Source organism: Apaloderma vittatum, unplaced genomic scaffold (genome assembly GCF_000703405.1).
Source record: "Apaloderma vittatum isolate BGI_N311 unplaced genomic scaffold, ASM70340v1 scaffold16827, whole genome shotgun sequence".
Taxonomy (NCBI): Eukaryota; Metazoa; Chordata; class Aves; order Trogoniformes; family Trogonidae; genus Apaloderma; species Apaloderma vittatum.
Window position 1 is genome coordinate 47,127 of NW_009724733.1, and position 21,310 is coordinate 68,436.

Sequence of the window (21,310 nt, forward strand, 5' to 3'; positions counted from 1 at the left end):
AAAACCTTCTCAAAAGTCAAAGAAAGGGAGCTTAAAGCTTTCCGCTTCCTCTCAGGTATGGGAAAACATGTGCAACTAAATAATGGTTGATTCTTGAACACGTGTCCCTTTTGATTCCTGCTATAAGGTGGTGCTTCATGCTAGAGCCCCGAAAGCAACTTAAAACTTCCAGTAAAGGCCACAGGAATTGTTTTTCCCTCCACCAAGTCACACCAGTAAGCCATGAAGCTGTGACGATGTGGTGTGCTGCAGCCGCAGAAGACACCTTACAAATTTTTGCATGCCTGGAAGATGTGCCTGTACCAGACTCAGTGCTTAAAGGCCTGTGTGAAGTTCTTGCTCTGATCCCCGATGCTTAATTCATCTCCCACCTGTGAGAGCAGCACCTGGGATTTGTACCTGGATGGAGCTGTGGCACTCCAGGCTTTCTCCTGTGCAGCCAGCCCACGTTAACCATCTGGTTAAACTGGTGTGACAGATCTGTGTTTTACAGGGCTCATTTCAAATTATGTAGGTGTTTGTGTGGCTGGTTGACCCTTCTCTTAAATTTGTTACTTGTAATATTTTTGTTAGTGGTTTTTTTTTCCTCACAGTATTTTTTAGCCTTCTCTACCTGGTGCTCATGGCCGTTTGTGCTCTCACCAGCATACCAGGCACTCGGAGCCACCCATTGACTGCGATGGAGACAGCTTCACCTGCTCCATGAAATCAGCACCTGGGGTCTCTTAATCCTCCCGCCTTGTTGTCTTCCTTTTCTTCCTACAGTAAAATTCACACAGAGAGTAGGTGTGCTGTGTCAGCCCAGATGTCCCAGCTGGCTGTGACCCTACATCACCGTGATGTGCTCCACCAGCTTGATGAGCACTAGTAAAAATAGTACCTACTGTTAAAAGATGTGGCTTTTAAATGAATGTTCACCGAGGTAGCAGCAGGTGCTACTTCTCATTCATCTCCTCAATGGGCTGTTGCAGCTGAAGTAGCCCAGCTGGTGAGGGGTTAAGTGGTTACTGCCCTCGGCTGCTCATTCGGCCTCTTCCCAGGGGAGGTGTTACTGTGTTCAAAGAAATAACTAAGACATATGGGCTCTCTCTCAACTGTGTGAGATGAATAAATGGATAGGAAGAGAGTTACATGGTCCTTCACGGTTGCCCTGACCTGCTGGAGAAGCCCCCTCCCTGGAAACTGGTATAGAGGGAGGTGTCCCTGCCCATAAGTTGGAACTCGATGATCTTTAAAGGTCCCTCCCAACCTACACAAACCATTCTGTGCTTCTCATCTGGATCAGCAGCAACGTGGATAGTACCTCTAACCATACCCAAAACTCCACAGGCAGAGCAGAGCTCCCTGCATCCATCCCAACAGCCTCTCTTACGCTGTTGATTTAGCAGACAGACAGTAAGTTTCTCAATTCACAAAAAAATGGAGCTCTCCATCTGGAAAAGCCAAAGGCAGTCAAATTCAGACCTGACCAAGCAGGAACGAGCAGTGACAGCTACACAGACCCAAGGTGCAAGGACTAGGGGAGGGCTGCATGACTCCAGCTCAAGATCATTAAAGCCTGTAAAATTACAAGCAACAGAAACCAGCACTGCAAAAAAAAAAAAAAAAAAAAAAAGGAAAAAATCAGTATTTTTGTAATAAGCAATGGTGTGAAAACAAGCCAAAGAGCAACTGTTACCATGTCCATAGAAGCTTAAAGCATTATCTCCACAGTCTTGATGTTTGATGTTTAAGTTTTCACTGTGAAAGAACAACATCCAGTTACCTCACTGTCAGAGTGTTCTTGCTTAGTATGTACCATTTCACTCTTTTTTTCTTTCATGAAAAAACCCAACTGGTGCAAAAATAGCTATGTAGAGCTGTTTTACAAAAAAAAAACAACCCCAAGAATTAGCAACTTCTTAAGTAAGTAGGAGTAATTTTTAATATTTAATAAGACGTTGAAGTTTCTCAAGCAGCCACATGACTCAACAATGTGGGGAAAAAAATTCCATTAATAAGTCTTTCAGGATATTTTGCTTTTCCAAGTAATTAAATAAAAAACCCAAACCAAAACTAAAAACTGACCATGAACACAAAGCTATTGAACAAAACAGACATTTAATTTGATTATTCTTCCTAGATTGTATGAAAATACATCTAACATATTCAACTGAAAATTGTTTCCATGCTTGCTCGTGTGACAGAAGAACAACAAATTCTAAATTTGGCTATCGTACCAGCTTTGGAGAGCTTGCTGGAAAAGGAAAGACATCTTTCTACTTCAGTGGGCAAGAGGCCAAGTACATAATTTAATGCCACCTAATGGGCCATACTTAGATGTTACTTAAGATGAATTTATAAAAGAAAACCTTTTAAGTTGCTGAATTCACATCATGAGAAAGCTTAATTTTTCAGGGCTGTTTACCCTTGTATTTGAACAGTGGGAGAAGGAAAAGAGTGAAACAACTTTTCTTTCGCCTTCTTAACAAAACTTCAGCCTGTTTTCCCAGTGCTGTGGAGTAAGGTACAGAAGCCTTCATGAAGACACCTGAAAACCACATTTCCTGATTCAGAAACTAAAATTCTACCCGATGACCACCTGAGTGACACAGCTGAGCTCACGGGGTTACACGGTCGGTACGTATCGAGGGAGAACATGATCCACGCTCCTCTTCCAGAACAAGCTCCAAAGCAGGACGGATGAAGTCGTAGCCACTCTAAAGCAAACCTCTAGCCGGCAGTCTCGGCAACGCGAGCCTTCGCTGGCCCCAAGAGCTGAGGAGCCAGGAGCAGAGAGGAGGTAGAAGGAAGCGGAAAGTCCAACAGCCGCTTGCTCGAGATCCGTTTGTGTAAACTCAGCGTTACGGAAAGAGCACCAAGAGGGATCGCTTTGAACGCCAAAGTCTTTATTTAACCCACAGACAGATACAAAACGGGCGGCTGTGCTGCGTCCCGCCGTGCTAAATGTGCTGGTGACAGGGAGCTGTGGGCTCTGCGACCCATCGTGCCGCGGGCGCTGTTACCAGCCAGTAGCTGTTTGAGACGGTGGCTTCTGGAAGTGTGCATCTGCCTCGGAGCAGCTGGGGCGTAACTGTTCCGGGGTGCCAGAGCTGTTACGCCTACACACGAAGAGGAAAAAACAACGAAACAACTAAAAAAAAATTAACAAATTATAAAAGCAATGGAATGTCAAGGTAAAATTTTATAATAACTTATTTAAAGGTATTCTTATAAAGCCTTCCTTACATAGTATAGTATTCGAAGAATGGTCCCAATGACATAAAATTCCTTCATTTTGTTTAAAAGCAATGAGGAAAATCTTTCTGCTTTACTACCTGATCTCATTTTCCTCCCCTCAAAAACCAATACTGGAGAAACACACATAACACCACTTTTTGGTTTTGGTTTTTGGCACAGGCCTGTGCTGTTCAGTCCTGATATAACAAATATATATAGCAGAGGGAAAGCCGCCCTCAAAGTCAATTAAGAAACCTTGATTTTTAGCTCAAGTGCAAGGCTTGGCATACTAGTCAGAAAAATGCAAACACGTAACACTCCCCCTATTTTGAACTGTGCTATTTTTTCAAAATTATTCGAAAAACAATTTAACCTTCCAACTGCATTTATAAAAATTGATCAGAAGAAGAAAGCAGTTTCATCAAATGCTACATTTAAAACCTCTTTCAAGTAACATCTTCTAATAAAACCAAAGTTTTTACATGTTGGGAACGCATAGGGATTTCAATAATTCCAAAAACTAAATCTGCAGTCAAATCCTGAAGAAATACTTTGGGGTAAAAAAACCAAAAAAAACCCCAAAACATTCACTTTCATGATATAGCAAGGCTTCATTTTTAAAGGGGCTACACAGAGTTTCCGCACTATTAAGGGCAAACTAAGCTAGAACGTACACAAATCCCTAAATGGACGTGAAGGCGCACGTTGTGTTTACAACGGGAACAAGGGCACAAGTCGAACCGCACCTGTAACGCTGCCTGGGCACACACCACGGACACGCACTGGGAAGAAAACGAGTAAAGACGTTTTTTCTTTACCATTTTTTCCTAGTTCTAATATTATTTCCATCAATCTTAAGTCTTGTATATTTGTCTCACTGCCAGCGAGAGAACCTAATGGGGGCAAATAATTCCAGACGGCTTTGCTGACACAACACAGTGGTGACAGGGTAACCGAGAGCAGAACCCCTCAAAAATTTTTAAAAATAATTTTGGTCTGCCAAGTCGGTTTGCCAGTTTTATATAAAGTTTATCAAAAAGAACAGAGCTGGGCTAAATTTCACATTAAAATTGTTCCAATGTGCTTCTTCAAAAATCTTTTTCACTTTTAATTAGTTGGTTGAATTTAGCTTTTGCACTTTAGTCAAGTTTCACCTTCTCTTTCATTCATGGTTGGGGTTTTTTTCGTTCCTTGTCAGGCATTTTTTGCATTATCACAAATTTGTAATGCTCCAAACATTCCAATGAAATGTTTGCATCTGTGTTTTACTTGACATTAAGAAAAAAAAAATTAACTAATTTTTTCAAATAATAGGTTTTGTAAGATTTACTTCTATTAAGACACAAAAATCCTTGAGTAGTGGGCCTAGGTTGCAAGACAATATCCCTTTAAATCCAGACTCGTACAGCTCTGCAAGATCAAGTCACTTCTGTCTCGCCGGAATGAACTACAGGAAAAAACAGTATAGAAAAAATCTCTTCCAACCTAAGATTTCCCCTCTCTGGTACAGGGTGTGCCTTCCCCACCACACACTATACTTCTTGGTGGAAGGATATTTTAAACCATGTTTGTTTACGAATCACTGGAGAGCTATTTTATGAGAGCACGAACGAATTGTTACGTGTGTGGTTGCAGCGACACAAGCACCTGGATCATGAAAGTCATTCGAGCACTTGCTCAAAAACACACAAGGCAAGCAAATCTCATTGGGACCACAGACCAAGCCATTTCTTACTTAAAGGGACTTGAGAGCTAATAAGTTCTTTCCAAGATATACTATTTTAAACATCTGTTGGTTGACAAATACTACCTCAAACACCTATGTTTACGCCTACCTGGTTTGATTTTAACCTACCTCCAAGTCCGCGAGTATTTTGGAGGGAACCTTTTACATTCGTAACAATTCAAGTGTAACTGTAATGCTGAGTTAATAAGTTTGGTTTGTCCTGAAATTTTCTGAACTATGCAGTTCGTTATCAGTGCAGAAGCAGCAGAAGACTGCTGTGGTTGGCTCAGTGGATTTATCAAAACAAAACAAAACCAAAACGAAACAAAATACCGTAACCTTTACAGAATATATGTAAAATTGTGTCCTTCCCTGGTCATATTCACAACTTATCTACAAGATAGTGTTGGCAGCAGAAACTGCAGTCCGTGACTATTTGCAGTCAGCTCTCGTCCATCTGTTCCTCTGCTTTCTCTTAGGCTTCAACTTGTTCAGTTTTTTGCGGGGTTTCTCAGTCTTCTGAGTTTCAACAGAATCCACCCCAAGAACGTGTTCAGAGCAGCATAACTGTCCATTCAACGTGGAATTTAGTACTGTCCCGTCCTGGTGTTCCTTACAGAAAGAATTTGGGCAGAAGTGGCAGAAGGAAACTGAAGGTTTGCCACAAACATCACAGTGGTGCCAAGGACACTCCCACTTCCCTGCGATCAAAACCAAAGAGTGCTTTAGTAAAACATGTCATCATCTGATTTTAAAAGAATTTTCTGTTTTAGCAGCCAAACAGCACACAACTTTCCTGACAAAGCACGACGAGACAGCAACTACCGCAGCTAATCTCAAAAATCAAGTGCTACATCGTGCTTCTACAGCCCAACTGACAGCTGTAAGCAGCAGACTTGACATCCTCTCACCCAAGAGCAGCAGTCAGCTCCAGCTAGAAGAAATTACTCTGGCTTTACTCAATAGCATTTTACAGAACTCGCAGGCTGGTAGAGTATCCCACACCCAGCCAGCTGCTGCCAACTGTTCCAAGGCTCACCCACTTGTTCCAAGTTTTGCTCAGGGACGGCTGGTGTGCTTTACCTGCAGACGCTCTTTCTCCCCAGCATATTTTACAATCGTTTTTCTTGTTTCTGGGATGACCGGCTTTGCCTGCTTCACTTCTTCATACCCCACCTGACGCGGCTGACTGAAACCAGGTAACCCCTGCGGTATCTGGGAGTGCACCCCAACATCCGCAGCAGTTAACATTGCCCTACTCGCCTTGTTCCAGGTGCTGCTGCTATTCTTTTGGCTTGAACACAACTGGCTCCATGTGTTCTTAGATATAATCTACTTCCTTGTGACAGGCCCACAGTGCTCCTACCGGGTGATGTCCTCAACTGCATGATGTACTCAATTACCTACATTTGTAAAACAAAAGGCTCATTTTGCCAGAGAGGCAGAAGGAAGGCCATCTTTTGTCTCCATATTCGGGAAGAGCTCCTACACAATGCAACAACGAAGTTCTCACCATGTGAAAATGTTTTTAGGGTGACGCTCTCGACATGGTTTCAGTGCAATAAATGAGGTACCTGCACAAGCTGTGTGTTGACACGAGTTTAAGAGGCAAACTGACTCACCAAAGGGACGTTTCACCAAACCAAGACAGGAGAGATGATAAGCTTTAGTACAAGATTTCCTGTCGCACAGTACCAGCTGGCCTCCATCACCACAACGGAAACAATCATCTTCAGATTCTTTCTTCCACTCGTTTTTTGTTCTGCGTCTCCGTGTTCTCTTTTTGGTCTTCTTACCTTTTTCTTCTGAGGCATTAGTGGAAGAATTCTACAAGGGTAAGGGGCAAATCTGTAAATGCCAGTTTTGCAAAGGAAAAATATTTCACAACTTACAAAACTGTTGGTGTGCCTGGCAGACTGTGCACAGGGACAAAAATGTGACTTGGTGCAGATCTGTTCCGTGCCACACTGTATCTATCTGTGTTGACAAAAAACCCCCACTGACCCATGTGAAAAGTTCATCGTGAAACCAGATCTTGTTCCTGCAATCCCTTCCTACTGGAAAGCACTTTCAGCTTTATTGAAAAATGGTCTTCCAATTTCCAAGTCCAATCTACTGGTGGCTACTTTACCCCCATTTTGCTCTTGCACCACAAATCACTTTGATGTTCATTTTTCTTTTCCAGTCGTGTACACTCATGCTGGAATTACTGAAAACAGACTCCACTTCTCTTTGAGGAAGAATTTCAGGAACTGTAGCTGTGCCCATAACGCTAGCAAGAATATACCATCCTTATCATTCTAATTTCGATCTGGTATCCTGCTGCTTGCACTTCAATTCTTCTCCAAATCATATAAAATTCCTTCCGGATGTTTTGTCAACATCCCTGCCATCACTCCCTCACCCCAGTAATCATTACCTACTTTCTAAAAAATTAGCCCATAGCATATCTGCCAATGCAGACAGCCCTGCAAAACCAACCCGTACATTTCATTTCTCCGTGGCTGTCTGCGTAAATCGATCCCAGTCTCATGTAACACTTCGTGTAATCCTGTCCCTTCACAAAAACCATCGATGTGATTTCTGGAGAGCCACCTTCTGAAGTGCCTGATACCGAGCAGTGTGAAGGACCTCCTCTCCATACTTCAAATGGGAATGGGAAGATTATTCCTTCTGCAACCTCTTTGTTTGATATGCTTTTGATTCCAGAAACTGGTGCCAGCAGCTAGCATTATTTCTTATTTAGGACCCAGAGTAAATAATTCCTCACAGGAGAAAGTGGGACAAAATATCACAACATAAACCTGGTTCACTAATATATAACGCAAAAGAAAAATGAGGTTAGTTGGCAAGACACTGTCAAAATGTCTTGATATATTACTTGCCTTTGGTCTGTCCCCAAGAAATCCACTGCAGTTTGGGGCACCACATTTGCAGACTGTTTTTTCATTGCCCAGACAGTCAAGGTTGTAATTAAACGTCAGCTCTGTCCCTGAGTGAGATAAGACATACCCTTTCATTATTAAGGACAAGGTAATGATGTCTATCAAAATTATTCCAAACAAATAAGGGTTTCGTTATCTGTATTCTTGTTTTGTACTTGCTTGTTCATCTGTTGGCGTAACATTTTCCCCTTCTTTACTGCTTATAAGCACTGACAATGATGAACGAGAGGCCAGTACAGTACGATGCCTGATGCAACCACATTTCTACAATAAATAGGTTTGACTTCAGAAAATTGTGTATGTGTCTGGTCTACGCACACACACATTATATATATATCTCTATACAGCTAGATATAGGTATAGATAGATAGATGTGTGTGTGCACAAACAAGAACAGATATACTTTCAACTGGGCTCCTACATCCACTCCTTAAGCTTACTATTTTCACTTGAGAAGATGCAGAAGTAGCGTTTGAGATCTCTATAACAAAAATTACACTCTACAACATGAAGCAAACACAAGGATACTAAGTATGGTCTCTTCCCTTGGAAGCAAACAACAAAAGGCAGCCATGGGACTATTAAGAAACATTAAAGTAAAAGGCAGAGCACACACAGAGCGTCTCTTGTTTGCCGAGTTCTCTACAAAAACATTTGCACTGAATCAGTTCAGCCATGACCATTCCGCTCGTAACTGTGCATAAGGTTTGACTTAGGGAACTAACCCAAAACCAACAGAAGCTGATATACCTGCAGGAATATCACACACAGCAAACAGCCCGACACGAGTGTCTCCATTTACTGTCCATTTTAGAGTTTCACAATTTGGTTGGCAGCTGTGATTCATAAACCGAGAGTAGTTTCCTTTGGGGCCAGCATCAATAATACGGTCCTGGAGATCAAACCAGCAGGAGAATGAATGGTTTTTTTCTTCCCCCCCTCAACAAATAAAAAATAAAAGAATTCCATAAATTATTTCAGTAGTTGCGTTCAAACCAGACCGGGTGTTGTGACCCAGAAGCACACGAACAAACGGACGGCCCCTGTTGTATTGAGAACTGTAGTGTCTCACGTGGCCTGGAATGGGACACTCCCAATGCAATACTCGTGCTATAGCTCACGTTTTCGCAGAACCCATCGCAGCCACGTGGCAGGATAAGTGTTCCAGTGAGCACTGTGCTGGTCTTGTTCAAGAACCGCCTTCCTCCAGGAAGCCTCAAAGCTCTAACTGAGTCCCTTTACCTTTTACTCTGCATTCGAAAAGCTGTGATGCATTTACAAATACTCTGCTTTACGGTATCTACCAAGTCACTGCACGATTACCTGCAGAGATTACCAGTTTCTCACCAGCTCGCCTTCCCCAAATCACCCTAGTTTAAACACAGACAAGCTTTTGGTAAAGTAAAAAAAATAAAAAATCCCATCCTTACACACAACTTCCTTTTAATTTCTGTCTCCACCAGACATTAACAAAACAACATAAAGTCTTGAAATAGCCAGACCTGTGTTTCTCTGCAGAGCTGCTTAAGAAAGATTTGCTTATTTATGAAATATTATTACTTTCTAACTCATTTTTATAATGCACATGTATGGTTGTCACGCCTATGTGCACATACATCCAGCCACGCGACCTGCACGTGCAGCTCAGGCTCATAATGGCAAGGGCATTTCTACAAGGTAGAACCACAGCAATCAGTTATTAACTATGGCAAGAGTCAAATACATGCTCAGTTCAGATATTTAACACACTGACATATGTCAGTTTAGCAGAGGGGTGAGAAACTGAAGTGTTCAGAGAAACACGGTTTCATCATTCTTAGGTGATAACTCCTGTGCAGGAACTCCTCAGTCACAGGGTTAACAAAAACAGTAGCTGTGGAAATAGAGAGCAGGACAGGCAAAAGAAAGGTGATTAAGACTCAAAAAATACACAGAGCTGACACCCAACTCCTGTTTTTCTCCTAAGCAGCTGTTTGGGGACTGAAGCAATATAATATATATCATCAATATCCCCTACCATCCGGGTTCTCCACTTTCTTCCCTTTCCCAGGAACAAACCACTCGAGACATGTGCACAGAGAATCACAGATGCTCCGTTAATTTGCTGTATTAATTAATCTGCTAAATTAATTTGTTGCAGAATCAATTAGTGGAGTGCTGGCTGGCTCCTAATGCAGTTAGTGCTTTCAGAAAAGAGTTTCTACAGAAAGCAGAAGCCTAGTTTGCTATAAAAAAAGAGACAGGTAGTTGCAAAAAAAAAATTAAATGCCCAATACAGGACACAACCTCACAACTATATTCTAGGCTACCCTCAGATAAGATTGTTGTTGTTGAAATTCTAGCAACAGTAATTCTAATTTTTGCTAACAGTAATTCCTTCAACTGTATCATCACTATTTCCCAAAATTATACTTCCTTTAAGACTAGGCAGATAAACACTTCTACATACTGTACTTGTTTTCAAGCAACAAAGCACAATCTATAGACCTTAATATGTACTTTATTACATTATGCAGTCAGAATTAACGAGATGCATTATGTATATAGAATGGAGCAAGCAGGCACAGAAGATACAGCTTGTGAATATACGAAACCGTGGAACATCAAAGGTAGCAGAGTGCCCTACCAAGGTTACCAACAGAAGGAAAAAGAGATCAGAATAACGTTATAATTAAATAACAGGGAAAAAAAAAGTAAAGTACCTTATCAATCGTAAGCATATAGAAGTGGGTAATGTCATTTTCGTGTGCGTATTTGATTCTTGCCATGCATTCCTCTTCATCGATCAGCTCACCGACATACTCATTCACAAACTCTCCCTGGAAGATACCAAGTATCACTAGTGAAGTATATACCAAACCCACAGAGAGCAGCGCAAAGAGGCGATGATTCTTTGCTATGTGAGTACGATTCCTACCTTTTTAATGTCCCTCACCGAGACCAGTCCCCACCCTTTCCCATCAGTCTTGATGATCTTTGTCTCGGGGTACTGGCGTTTCGTAAAGCACTGGTTTTGGCACCGCTCTCCCGCCGGGCACACTTGTGGATGGCACTCGTACATCAGCATCCGATTCAGGCACTCGGAATCAAAACCACACGGGTTTTCGTCTGTGGGTTTGCAGTTGCACTTGGGAATCTCAGAAATGTCAGCAGTATAAATCTGCACTTTACCACAAGGTTTGTTCACCTGAATAATACATTAAAAGATCACTTTAGAACACTCGTGTTTGTTGTTAACAGTTATTACAGTGGTTACCAATTAGGCTTTGCAACATTAGGTGTTCCAATGGAAGCAAAACTTCATAATCTCATGACTGTAGAATCATTACAACCACTCAGCTCTTCCTCTCCACTGCTGTCTGAGACCATTGAGTACACAGTGTAATTGCCTCAAACTTTACCTTAATATGCTTGTACGGTGGAGGTTTACGTTCACTTTCCTGGGTTTCTTTGGCTTCTCGCTGCAGCTTTATTTCTCGAAATCGGGCTTCAGCTTCTTGCAAAGCTAAAAAAGATTGTTTTATCAACAGAAATGCTAGAGATAGGATTATTCCCACCAAGCTGACTTGCTCATTCCCATACATGTCATCTTCCACTTCCTAGCCCTATCATTCAATTTTCTTGAAAACTGTGCTTCTGGGCTGTTGATGTTCTTAACAGATATATCAGTTCTACTTCTTCTCTCTCTCAGATACGCTCATTGTTTCTCTTCCGGAAAGTAAAACTCATCAGAAATAATTCCAGTTAGGTGCTAGTCTTTTACAAGCCCTGAAAATAACGCTTTCATTCAAAGTTATTAATACTGACTGCTGCCCAGGACGCCAAAACATATTTTTTTAAAAAAAAATCAACATTGTTAAACAAATGTACAAAACCAGACCCAAGGCTATGTGGGTAGTAAATACATGCACATCACAAGATTATTTTTGTTTACTTTTAGCTATGTACCATTTTTGAAGACTTTTCCAATTCCTTTGATGCCCTGGTATCTACTCCCTCTATCTCCCTCCATGTAAGGGAACACCCGCGCTTGGTGCGTCCAGTAGTAATCCTTAGAACCAAAGAAAAACACAGGGAATTCTCCGATTTCATGCTTCATTTTCTGGATATTTGGGGGAACGTTTTTTGGATGGCAAACTTCTGCAGGCCACCATCTAGCACAGAAATACAAATAAAAAAATACAGCATTTTAGTCAAGCTCTTTCTGCAAGAGACAGTTTAACAAAACCACCCTAAACAGCAGTAACCAACTATTATTTCCAAGAACTATTATTTCCAAGATCCAAATGGATTTAAAATAATTTCCTCCCCTCAATCACCAGGCAAAGAGAGAAGAAAGGATTAGAAAAGGAAAGCCAGACAGTCAAGTCTGTGAGACTTTTGCCTGCCTGTATAATAAACTTACAAGGTCTTTGCATCTTTAACACCATCTTTAAAAAAACCATCACCTTTAACAAGGCTGTTAACTCTCAAAGATCAAGAGACAGGTATTAATGCTCTCTTGGGTAAACCCCACCCACTCTATCTCACTCAAATCTCAACAAAGTGGAAACCTGACAACCTGAGTGACTTATCTCCCAGCCTGCAAGGCAGTAATTTAGCCAATTACAAGCTATAGCAGGTTAATTAGTTGAAGAGATCTCTGAAATCTAAGGAGTTGAAGACTCATGCACTGGAAGCAGAGGTCAGGAGACTACACGGAGTCCTCTGGGGGTAAACAGTGAAGCTACAAGTCTTTGAACCTGAAGCGTGCAAGGACATGGGGTCCCTAGTTCAGGGAGCAAGGCTGGCCTACGGAAGCAACCAACTGGAGGAGCCCTAATTAGGCATGCCAGTACTGTAAAACAAAATTAATCTGTTCATCAGACCTGTAGTTGCCCAGTTTAACCCAAATAATATCCTGGAAATGGAGCTTCTTCCCTGCCCTGCAGTCATTGCAGTACCAGCTCCCATCTGGCATTTCGATATTTAAGCAGTCGGGGTGAAAGGCTGCAGGACACGACTCGCAGCACAACAAGCTTCCTCCTTCAGAGAGAAAAATAAAAACCACATGTTTGAATAACATCGAGACAAAAATAAGAAGCTTTGCATTGCAACCAGGTTCAAAGTGGTGCGACACACAGGAGGTGGGTTCCCTTAGAAAATAAACAGTTAAAACATGCTGGCCTGCAACAAACACCTATCGTTTACTTGTGTACAAAACCCAAAGGGTCCTTTCTAATTTGAATGCCTGGCAGACTTGGATTAGTAATGCATACAAAGTAACAAGCAAGCTAGCGATAAAAAAGCCAGAAAAATGCACCACAAATTATAATTACTTCGTGTTACTTTCGCAACTACAATATACTTAATACAGCTTAATAGATATTAATATTTCACCACATGAAAAATTTAAAAAATTTTAACTGTCATGTTTTTCCTGGGGGGAATCAGGTTGTTAGTTTGTTCCATGAATTATCAAGTGGAAAGTTAGCTGCAGCTTAAAAGCTGCTACGCTGCACGTTAATTTGTTAACAAATCAGGTAAACTTTCACTGCTCCAGTTTAATCAGCGCTGTGCATTTTGTGGTTCTCAATAAGACATAAATTTATTGCACAATATAAGCCAAAACAGCCTTAATTAGAGGCACTCCAAGCAGCAACTAATACTAACTCAACTTGCTGTCTGCTGCGAAACTAAAAGCAACTCTCAAAATATTTATGTTTTAATATTATGTATTTAGCAATAAAGAAACACAAAAAGCGTCAGTACACTGAACACAGGGGAAAGAACAGAGAAATACTTCTCGTTACGTGCCTTTGGTAAAGAATTAAATCAGGCTTCTGGTTGCTGGACAAAGTCCAAGTAAAAACATTCTTTAATAAATTGTATCTGCAAAACAGAAAACTCAAAAACTTGAAGCAGCACAAGCCAGCCTGAAGTTATCTCAGTACCTAAGGGAGCCTAACCTAATATGCCAGATTTCTAATAATTTTCTACACACGGATTAGTAAAATAAATGTGAAGAATAAAATGTTTTGATGCCTCATATTTACCAAAGAGTTTTTCACATCCGTTTACCTTTTGAACACACAAAGCACCAGCTCACATTGACATGCGCGTGATGGCTTTTTCCTTTCATGGCAGTGAAATGATTGGAACACACAATGCTGTTGGAAGCGATGACGGCACATCCCGCAGCAATGCAAACGTCTCCAGCATGGTATGCGACAGGACAGCGGACACAACGCATCATCTTCCCTAGCAAAGCAGAACACTGCTGTGTTAATTTTGAACAAAACTGATTATCTGAGCTAGCAAAAAAAGAAAAAAAAAAGGCAGTTCTGCCTGAAGTAGCTTAAATACACACAAAAATAAATCAATTATGTTTTCAAAGTCTGCATATTAGCATTTAGCAACAATACTGGATTAACAAAGGTTTTTGAAGAACCCCGTACTGAGTTTAAAGCACTGTAATATTTAAATGTGAAGGTTTTAACTATGCACGCCAGGGTAGACAAGCTTTCCTCAGTCATGCTATTTTATCTACAGATATTGTCCAAAGCTAAAAATACGCACAGAACCAAATGTCTCCAACCTTGCTGCAGTATTTCTGCATTTGCAGGTCTTGCCTTCGCTATGCTCAGCCTGACTCTCCTCATCGTATATGCATTCTAGATTTAACATGGTTAACTACAGATAACTGAAAGCTAGTTAAAAACAAGAACATGAACAAGGTCAATACAAATGTTGACTAAAAATTATTCATTTATTATTAAAAAAAAAAAATCCCGAATCAAACTGTAGTCCATGCGTGCCTGAAAAATTACACCCAGCAGCTATTAAACTGACAGATTCCTTACCTTAAAATACCATAAACAGACTTAATTCATCAGTCATAAAAACGTAAAATGAAACTACCTTTTGAAATTCGTGGATGTGAGGGGTTACTAACATGACAACTGAGGCAGCTGTGGAGAGGACATCGAAACCCCCTGTTCTCAAACACAGTAAGATGAAATTTTTTCACACAAGCTTCATGGTAGAATTTCCCGCAGTGGGATACGACACAGCGTTTCACATCTGCCTTTCTCTCTTTACACACAAAACAGGTATGCACACCTAGTGGCAAAAGCAGTAAAAATAATGTAACCAAGTATTCACCCAAACATATGAATTTAAAATGCTTCTGTCGTGAGATTTTGTAACGCGTGGGGGAGTTGCTTTTGTTGTGCTTTTTTTTTTTCTTTAACCAAACTCAGATAAAATTCTATTAATTGATGCAGCAATCTATTTAATTCTTTGGTTTAAATCTAATCTGCTCAGATACAGATAAAGCAGTTACAGTGCGAACCCCCTGCAGCTAAAGCGTACACAGCACCCAAACCCTCACCGATCTGCTTTTACGTTCTTATTTATAAGCCTCAGTGTGCCAGGACGACTATGAATTTTTTATTTTATTTTTTGCAAAGCACTGAAACAGGATGATGCGTTGTCCACAATGTTGTGAAACTGGAAGTAGATCCAGAAAACAAGACAAGCATCTGTTAATCTCCTCTCTGGACCGCTTGGAACAGCTTTGTTTTGTTTTGGAAGCATCTTTGTTCCAATAAGGTTCACCATGAGCTTATGAGCAAGAACGCAAAGCTTTTATGTAAAATTTTAAGATTAAGAACTTTCAAGCAGTTATTACAGGATTAAAAGCAAATGAAATTAATAGCAATAAGGTAGTCTTTTAACAGGAAAAGCAAAAGATTGATGTAGACACACAAAGGACTGAAAAAGGACTTAAAATGTTTCACTTGCTGATTTTTTTGCCTCGGATTTCTGAACTCTTTGTGACTGACTTCAAATCTAATCTGTAATTGCACTCAGAGGGCAAATATTGTGCAGTTATTAAGGCAAAGGAATTCAGACTAAATCAGCCAAGCTGCAATAGAGTTCTCACTGAACATTTAACGGTGCTGTACGAACTCCCACCCTCGTCAGGCACCAAAGCATAAACATGGTTTCTCCAAAGATACATACTTTGTCCCGGAGGATTTCCTAGAACAACGTATGGGAAAACTACTTTCTTTTTTTTTTTTTTTTTTTTTTTAAATTAATAGAAAGGGACAAACTTGCCTGATGTACATTCACTACAAATGAATTTTCCTGCTGGTCTTCCAGAGAGCCCAAGGCAGCTTAGGTGAAAAGCTCGATAGCAAAGTCCTTCACACAGGAGGAGATCACCTGTTTTTTCACACAGCTTTTACAACACAAAGGCATTGAATGTTAAAGAAAAGTTCATATGTGGAAGAAACTGTTTTCTTTATTCCCTCTCATATATCACTCCTCAAAATCTCTTTTCCCATTGTTGAAATCAAATTTAACAAGTGAAAGATAATCTTACAAGCATCATCATGTGCCCTGGCTTCCAGTTGAAACAAATAAGAGAGAGCCGTTAAACAGCTAGAAATATCACTCACAGAACCACAGTTCATGAGTAAATACAACTTGGCAAAAAAAAAGGAAAAGAAAAAAAAGCTTTAAGAAATTTTTCCCTGAGCACACTGATGCATCTGAGTAGGGTTAAAAACCATCCTTGTTTTCCTTTTCCGCGGCAAAAGGGAATTAATCTAGCTGGCACAATGATACCTCTATGTCCGAGTGGTTAGCAATGACACACGCGTAACTAAAAATGAACCAAACAATAATGCTGGCAGAATTTAAGGCATCAGCCAACAGTTAAAGATAGATACAGCCTCATCATCACTATGTACAAGAAATGGAAATAGAACTCTTTGCTCGGCCTTGTGGAAACAAATTCGATCTGCCCATTTGCTTGGTGTTAGCATTTCTTAATTTAAGGAATCTTCTGGAATAGTTCTGAGAAAGCTTTTTGCTTTCTATCAGCTCGCCACACGCGCGCTGCTACCAATGCACCGCGGCAATCTCTGCTGCGCGCAGAAGCACAAAACCCACTGGGTTTTACCTCCCCCTCTCTATTAACAGATAAGCGAGCAGCTCTTCTCAACCACTTAACTAGTTACCTGGCAACACCCTCGCGTTTATTCCAAGGTACAAACTATACTTATCTTAGAGATCTGGAAACTCAAGCAGAAAGGTTAAGTCACTTACTGGAGGTCAAGGAAATAAAAAAAAAAGGCAGGAATGAGGATTCCATTTAATGGCATGGCACCCTCATCACTAACAGGCACCTCGGACACACCATAACCCTGTTTCTGCTGTACTATTGTCATTTCCATATTTAAAAAGACTTTTTTTTCTAGGAAATCTCCGAAAACATAGCTCATTGCGCCAGCTAACATCTCTCACCTGACACACATATTCTTTTTTTGTTCCTGCTCCTCGCTCAGATTTTTTGGATGATATAGACACTTCAGTCTGAGTTTCATCAGCACTTTCATAGGGAGACTCTGATCGCTCATCTCCTTGGCCATCGGAGATCTGAAGATCAAACATACATGTTAGAGAAAGCAGTCACGTATGGGCAGGTTTGCACAGAATATCAACTAAAGGAAGCAAGCACGCTGCAATTCAGACTAGCAGATTGAGATGCACTCTTTTGGTTTTGCTTTCCTCCACTTTAAAAAAAAAAGCTTGATTGAAACCAGAGTATGCATCTGTGGAAGCCTCATCAAAAGGATTACCTAATGATCAACCTCAACAGCTCAACAGCAGCCAAAAAACACCAAAACTTTGTAATATGGCATTTTATTTATACTCAGTTCGGTAATAGTGAACTAGAAGTGACTAGCCAGTAACACAGGAATATCTTCAAGTCCCTCGATTAAAGTTTGAATATGTGTTTTAAGAGAGAGAAACAGTTAATTTTAGAAAGAAGCTTGTAAACTTAGAGCTGCATATGAAAGTCTCTGACCCAAACAGTCTCCAAGAAAGTGGCAATATATAGAGAAGAGAGAAAGGAAGGAAAGAAAGAAGTGGTTCTGGGAGTATGTTTAAAGAACGTTGCAGCCAACAATGAATTCAAAACACCACAAAAGATAGCCCCATTATGGATAAATCTTACATGACAGATCTAGATATATTAAAGATGGGGGATTTTTTTTTAAAAAAATCATAATTTACTTCAAAAAACAACCCCAGTAACATATTTAAAGGAAAATATAGGGCAGTTTTCAGCTCGATAGAATCTAGGGAGGGAATGGACAAGTGAGTCATCTCATCTCGCATTACACCAGAAGATGCAGATTTCACAGCGTTGTCCCCACATGATACCCAATGAGTCATGTCGCACCAAGTACATTCTCCAGGAGAGCATCACAATTTTGAATTGCAAAAGAAACCTGTCACTTCTCTTTGAGCTTCTTCTAATGGTTATTCACACATACCATCAAAAATACCACCTCACATCCCTTGTGAGTTGTCTAACGGCGACTCACAGCTGATGATGCTTTCTCCACGTAATTCAGCTATATTAAAAGTCCTTTGGAACCAGATATTCCACCTCCTGTGGAAGCATGCTGGAGGTAAGCCAGAACACCCTCTAATTGTATCACTAAAGAATTTTTTTTCCAGCATAATTTTGCTGGTTTTTCTCTAAACCTTATCTGTACTTTAAAGAGGCTGTTGGAAAATCAGGCATGAGAACGGGAAGGAATACCCATTATCAGTCTCATAATAACAATAACCAAAGCAAATCAACGTGCTACTCCTCTTCATCGCTTCTGCTCCATCGCGTAAGGATCTCCCTAAGTCTTGCCAACACAGCACTGGAAGTCACTCTATATTGTCAAGGTACTCAGTAGATCATTTTGTCAATAACTGTTTGTCAGGATACAGGCACCTTGCTTTATATGAAGAAACTGATTTCAGTTTTTGGACACATGATCTTGTATTTGTTTATAGTAAAACACAGTAACTATTAAAAATGGCCCAGCTTACCAAGTAATGGAGACAGCTACGTGCAACCTACCTATCAGCCAACCTCCACGTAAAGTGCAAATTTTTTTGGAAGTGATTGTTTTGAAATAAGGGAGAAAAATGTAAAGCCGAATGAGCCTTAATCTTTATAAAATCCCTTTAGAAACACTGGTTTTGAGTGATTACTTCTCACTGTTGCTACCAGCCTACTTACATCCCTCCTTTTAGCGTTTGCTTTCCTTGACCACGTTGAAAAATATTTTGTAAATTGGATCAGATTGAAGATTGATTTGTGTTTTTTTTTCTAGATTACTTGCAGGGGTATAAATGCATTTTCTCTGTACAAATGTGTATTATCAAAGTGATTCGTACCTGCACTTCACCTGTGAATATTTCTACAAGAGGAGCGATTTGGAGATTCTGTCTGACTGTTTTAAAAGTGGCTAAAAGAAACTGCATGTAAAATCACTGCTTTGTTCAGGCACCAGGAAATCTCTGTCCCCTAGAAGGAGCTGTGAAACAGAGAATGGCAAATGCAACCCAAGTGCATGGCCAGGAGCAGCCAGTTCTAGCTGCAAGGGAGCAGATAAAGAAAGGTAGGGACGTAGCTTGGCAAAAACACGATGACGTTTTCCCTTACGGTTTAAGTAAACTTACACACACGCTTATTTCTGTTTAAACTGTTCCCACAGGAATGTTAATCAGCATAAGCAGTGCACTGCTCTAACATTTTTAGTACCTCGTTATGTTCCTGTTTCAACTAGCCAAAATTAGTCATGTTTAGAAAAGAAAAAAATAAGCTAGGAGGTCTTGGATCCGTATTTCTTTTCCCCTTAAGAAAAAAAAAAGGCACTCTGTGTTGTAAACACAACAACATGGTTAACTTGACACTATAGTTGTCGCCCGTCTTTTCCTCACATCACCAAGCACACTTAAAATCCCGAGGAAAAAAAAATCAAAACAACTTAAGAGTTAAGATATTCTTCTTTTTCTGTCTTCTTTCCAGCAGCTAAAGCTCTCAAGTCTTGCCCTTGAGAAAAGCACTCCTCTTCCTCCAGCTCACTACTTTTGAAGGCAGAGCAGAGAAACAAAACATATCCAGTGACAAATATATTCAGTCGCAAGAGAATAAGGTTTGTTTCAAAGCAATGGTTTCACAGAATCATAGAATGGCCTAGGCTAGAAGGGACCTTAGGGATCATTTAATCCAACCTCTCTGTTATGGCAGGGACGCCTCTCAACTAGATCAGGCAACACATGGGGACTGAACGGGGATCGAACCCACGACCTTGGTGTTATCAGCACCATGCTCAACCAACTGAGCTAACCAGCCCCCTTTCCTCACTTTTCTTTGGCTTATATACCTGTAAAACGTTCAAACGAAGCAAACCTCTGCATGGAAAGGTAACCCTATCGGCAGATGATGCCTTTTTCAGAACCTGCCCTAGATATAGGTCACAATATCCCAGCCATTTGTGAACCAGAGGTTGGCAGCCTTTTTCCTACAAAACTGAGATTTCACTGCCTCAGAATTAATGCACCAGCCCTTTATTTCCATTGAACCATTACCAAGCCAAAACTGAGCAGTGCTGGCAAGAATCAAACCCTGTATCACAGATGTGACAACAAACCCCAAATTCTGTCAGCCCGTTCGAGATAAGAGTAGACAATTTACACCTGCCTAGAGATTAATGTCGGATTTCAAGCATGAACACCAACACCCGTGGCATGAACAAAATACCCTTAATTCACCAACTGTATGGCTACCAGACTTAGAGTGTCTTTGAAAATCTTTCCCTTACATCTGTCAGAAGCCTCATAGGCTTCACAAATCAAATGCTCTATCAACCACAAGTTTTGCACTACACAGACCAGACCAGATACCTGCTCATGGCCAACTCTAAAGAATCAACACATGCAGAGGCAGCTCAGCGATAAACTTCTACCTTGTGAAGCAGGCGGCTGCTGCTGCAGCAGAGCGCTTGTCTTGGTCCCTGCTACCACGACCAAAGGTTCAGCCATCGCATCCAGCAGCCACCTTACGTGTAACTCATCCACACCTCGCATCCACTCCACCAGCACCTGAGTGTTCATACTGGCTAATTTTAGGGAGCTAGTAAAGGGGGAGGCTAGCCGATTCCCCATCATGAGAGAGGGAAACATTTCTTTAGAATAATTCAGTTTGACCCTAAATTAGCCTTATTTATACCTTGCAGAAGGCAAAACACTCTCTGCCACTGCAAATAATCTCCGTTCTATATAACCATCTTTTGAGAAAGCTCCCTCAATAAAGAGTGTATTCTACACCTCAGCTCCTGAAGTTATCCTAGAAGAGCCAACGGAAATACCAGGGAAGTAAAATGAGTGCCTGTCCCCTCAGCCTGTGGAGAAGAGGCTGAGGCAACCTTCATCTAACATTTCTTGGAGAGGACTTACAACCTAATGACAGGTAGAGCACAAGATGGTTGAGGAAAATTGTATTTGTACCCCAAAGCAAGCTGCAGCAGCACCAGCAGCTTTTGATTCACCAAGGGGACAGTTGAGTTTCACAATA

At 40.8% G+C, this 21,310-nt stretch overlaps 1 protein-coding gene across 1 annotated transcript in view; it reads right to left on the reverse strand.

Moving 5' to 3' along the window:
• Positions 1–5,279: 5,279 nt before the first annotated feature.
• WHSC1 (Wolf-Hirschhorn syndrome candidate 1) overlaps positions 5,280–21,310 on the reverse strand; it is a 58,722-nt gene continuing 42,691 nt past the window's right edge. The window contains 13 exon segments of the mRNA XM_009872640.1: positions 5,280–5,646; positions 6,568–6,772; positions 7,831–7,937; positions 8,641–8,782; positions 10,593–10,709; positions 10,808–11,077; positions 11,292–11,395; positions 11,839–12,044; positions 12,759–12,915; positions 13,951–14,130; positions 14,791–14,991; positions 15,994–16,117; positions 17,188–17,319. Of these exon segments, the coding sequence (XP_009870942.1) occupies positions 5,378–5,646; positions 6,568–6,772; positions 7,831–7,937; positions 8,641–8,782; positions 10,593–10,709; positions 10,808–11,077; positions 11,292–11,395; positions 11,839–12,044; positions 12,759–12,915; positions 13,951–14,130; positions 14,791–14,991; positions 15,994–16,117; positions 17,188–17,319 (2,214 nt within the window). The 3' untranslated portion in view covers positions 5,280–5,377.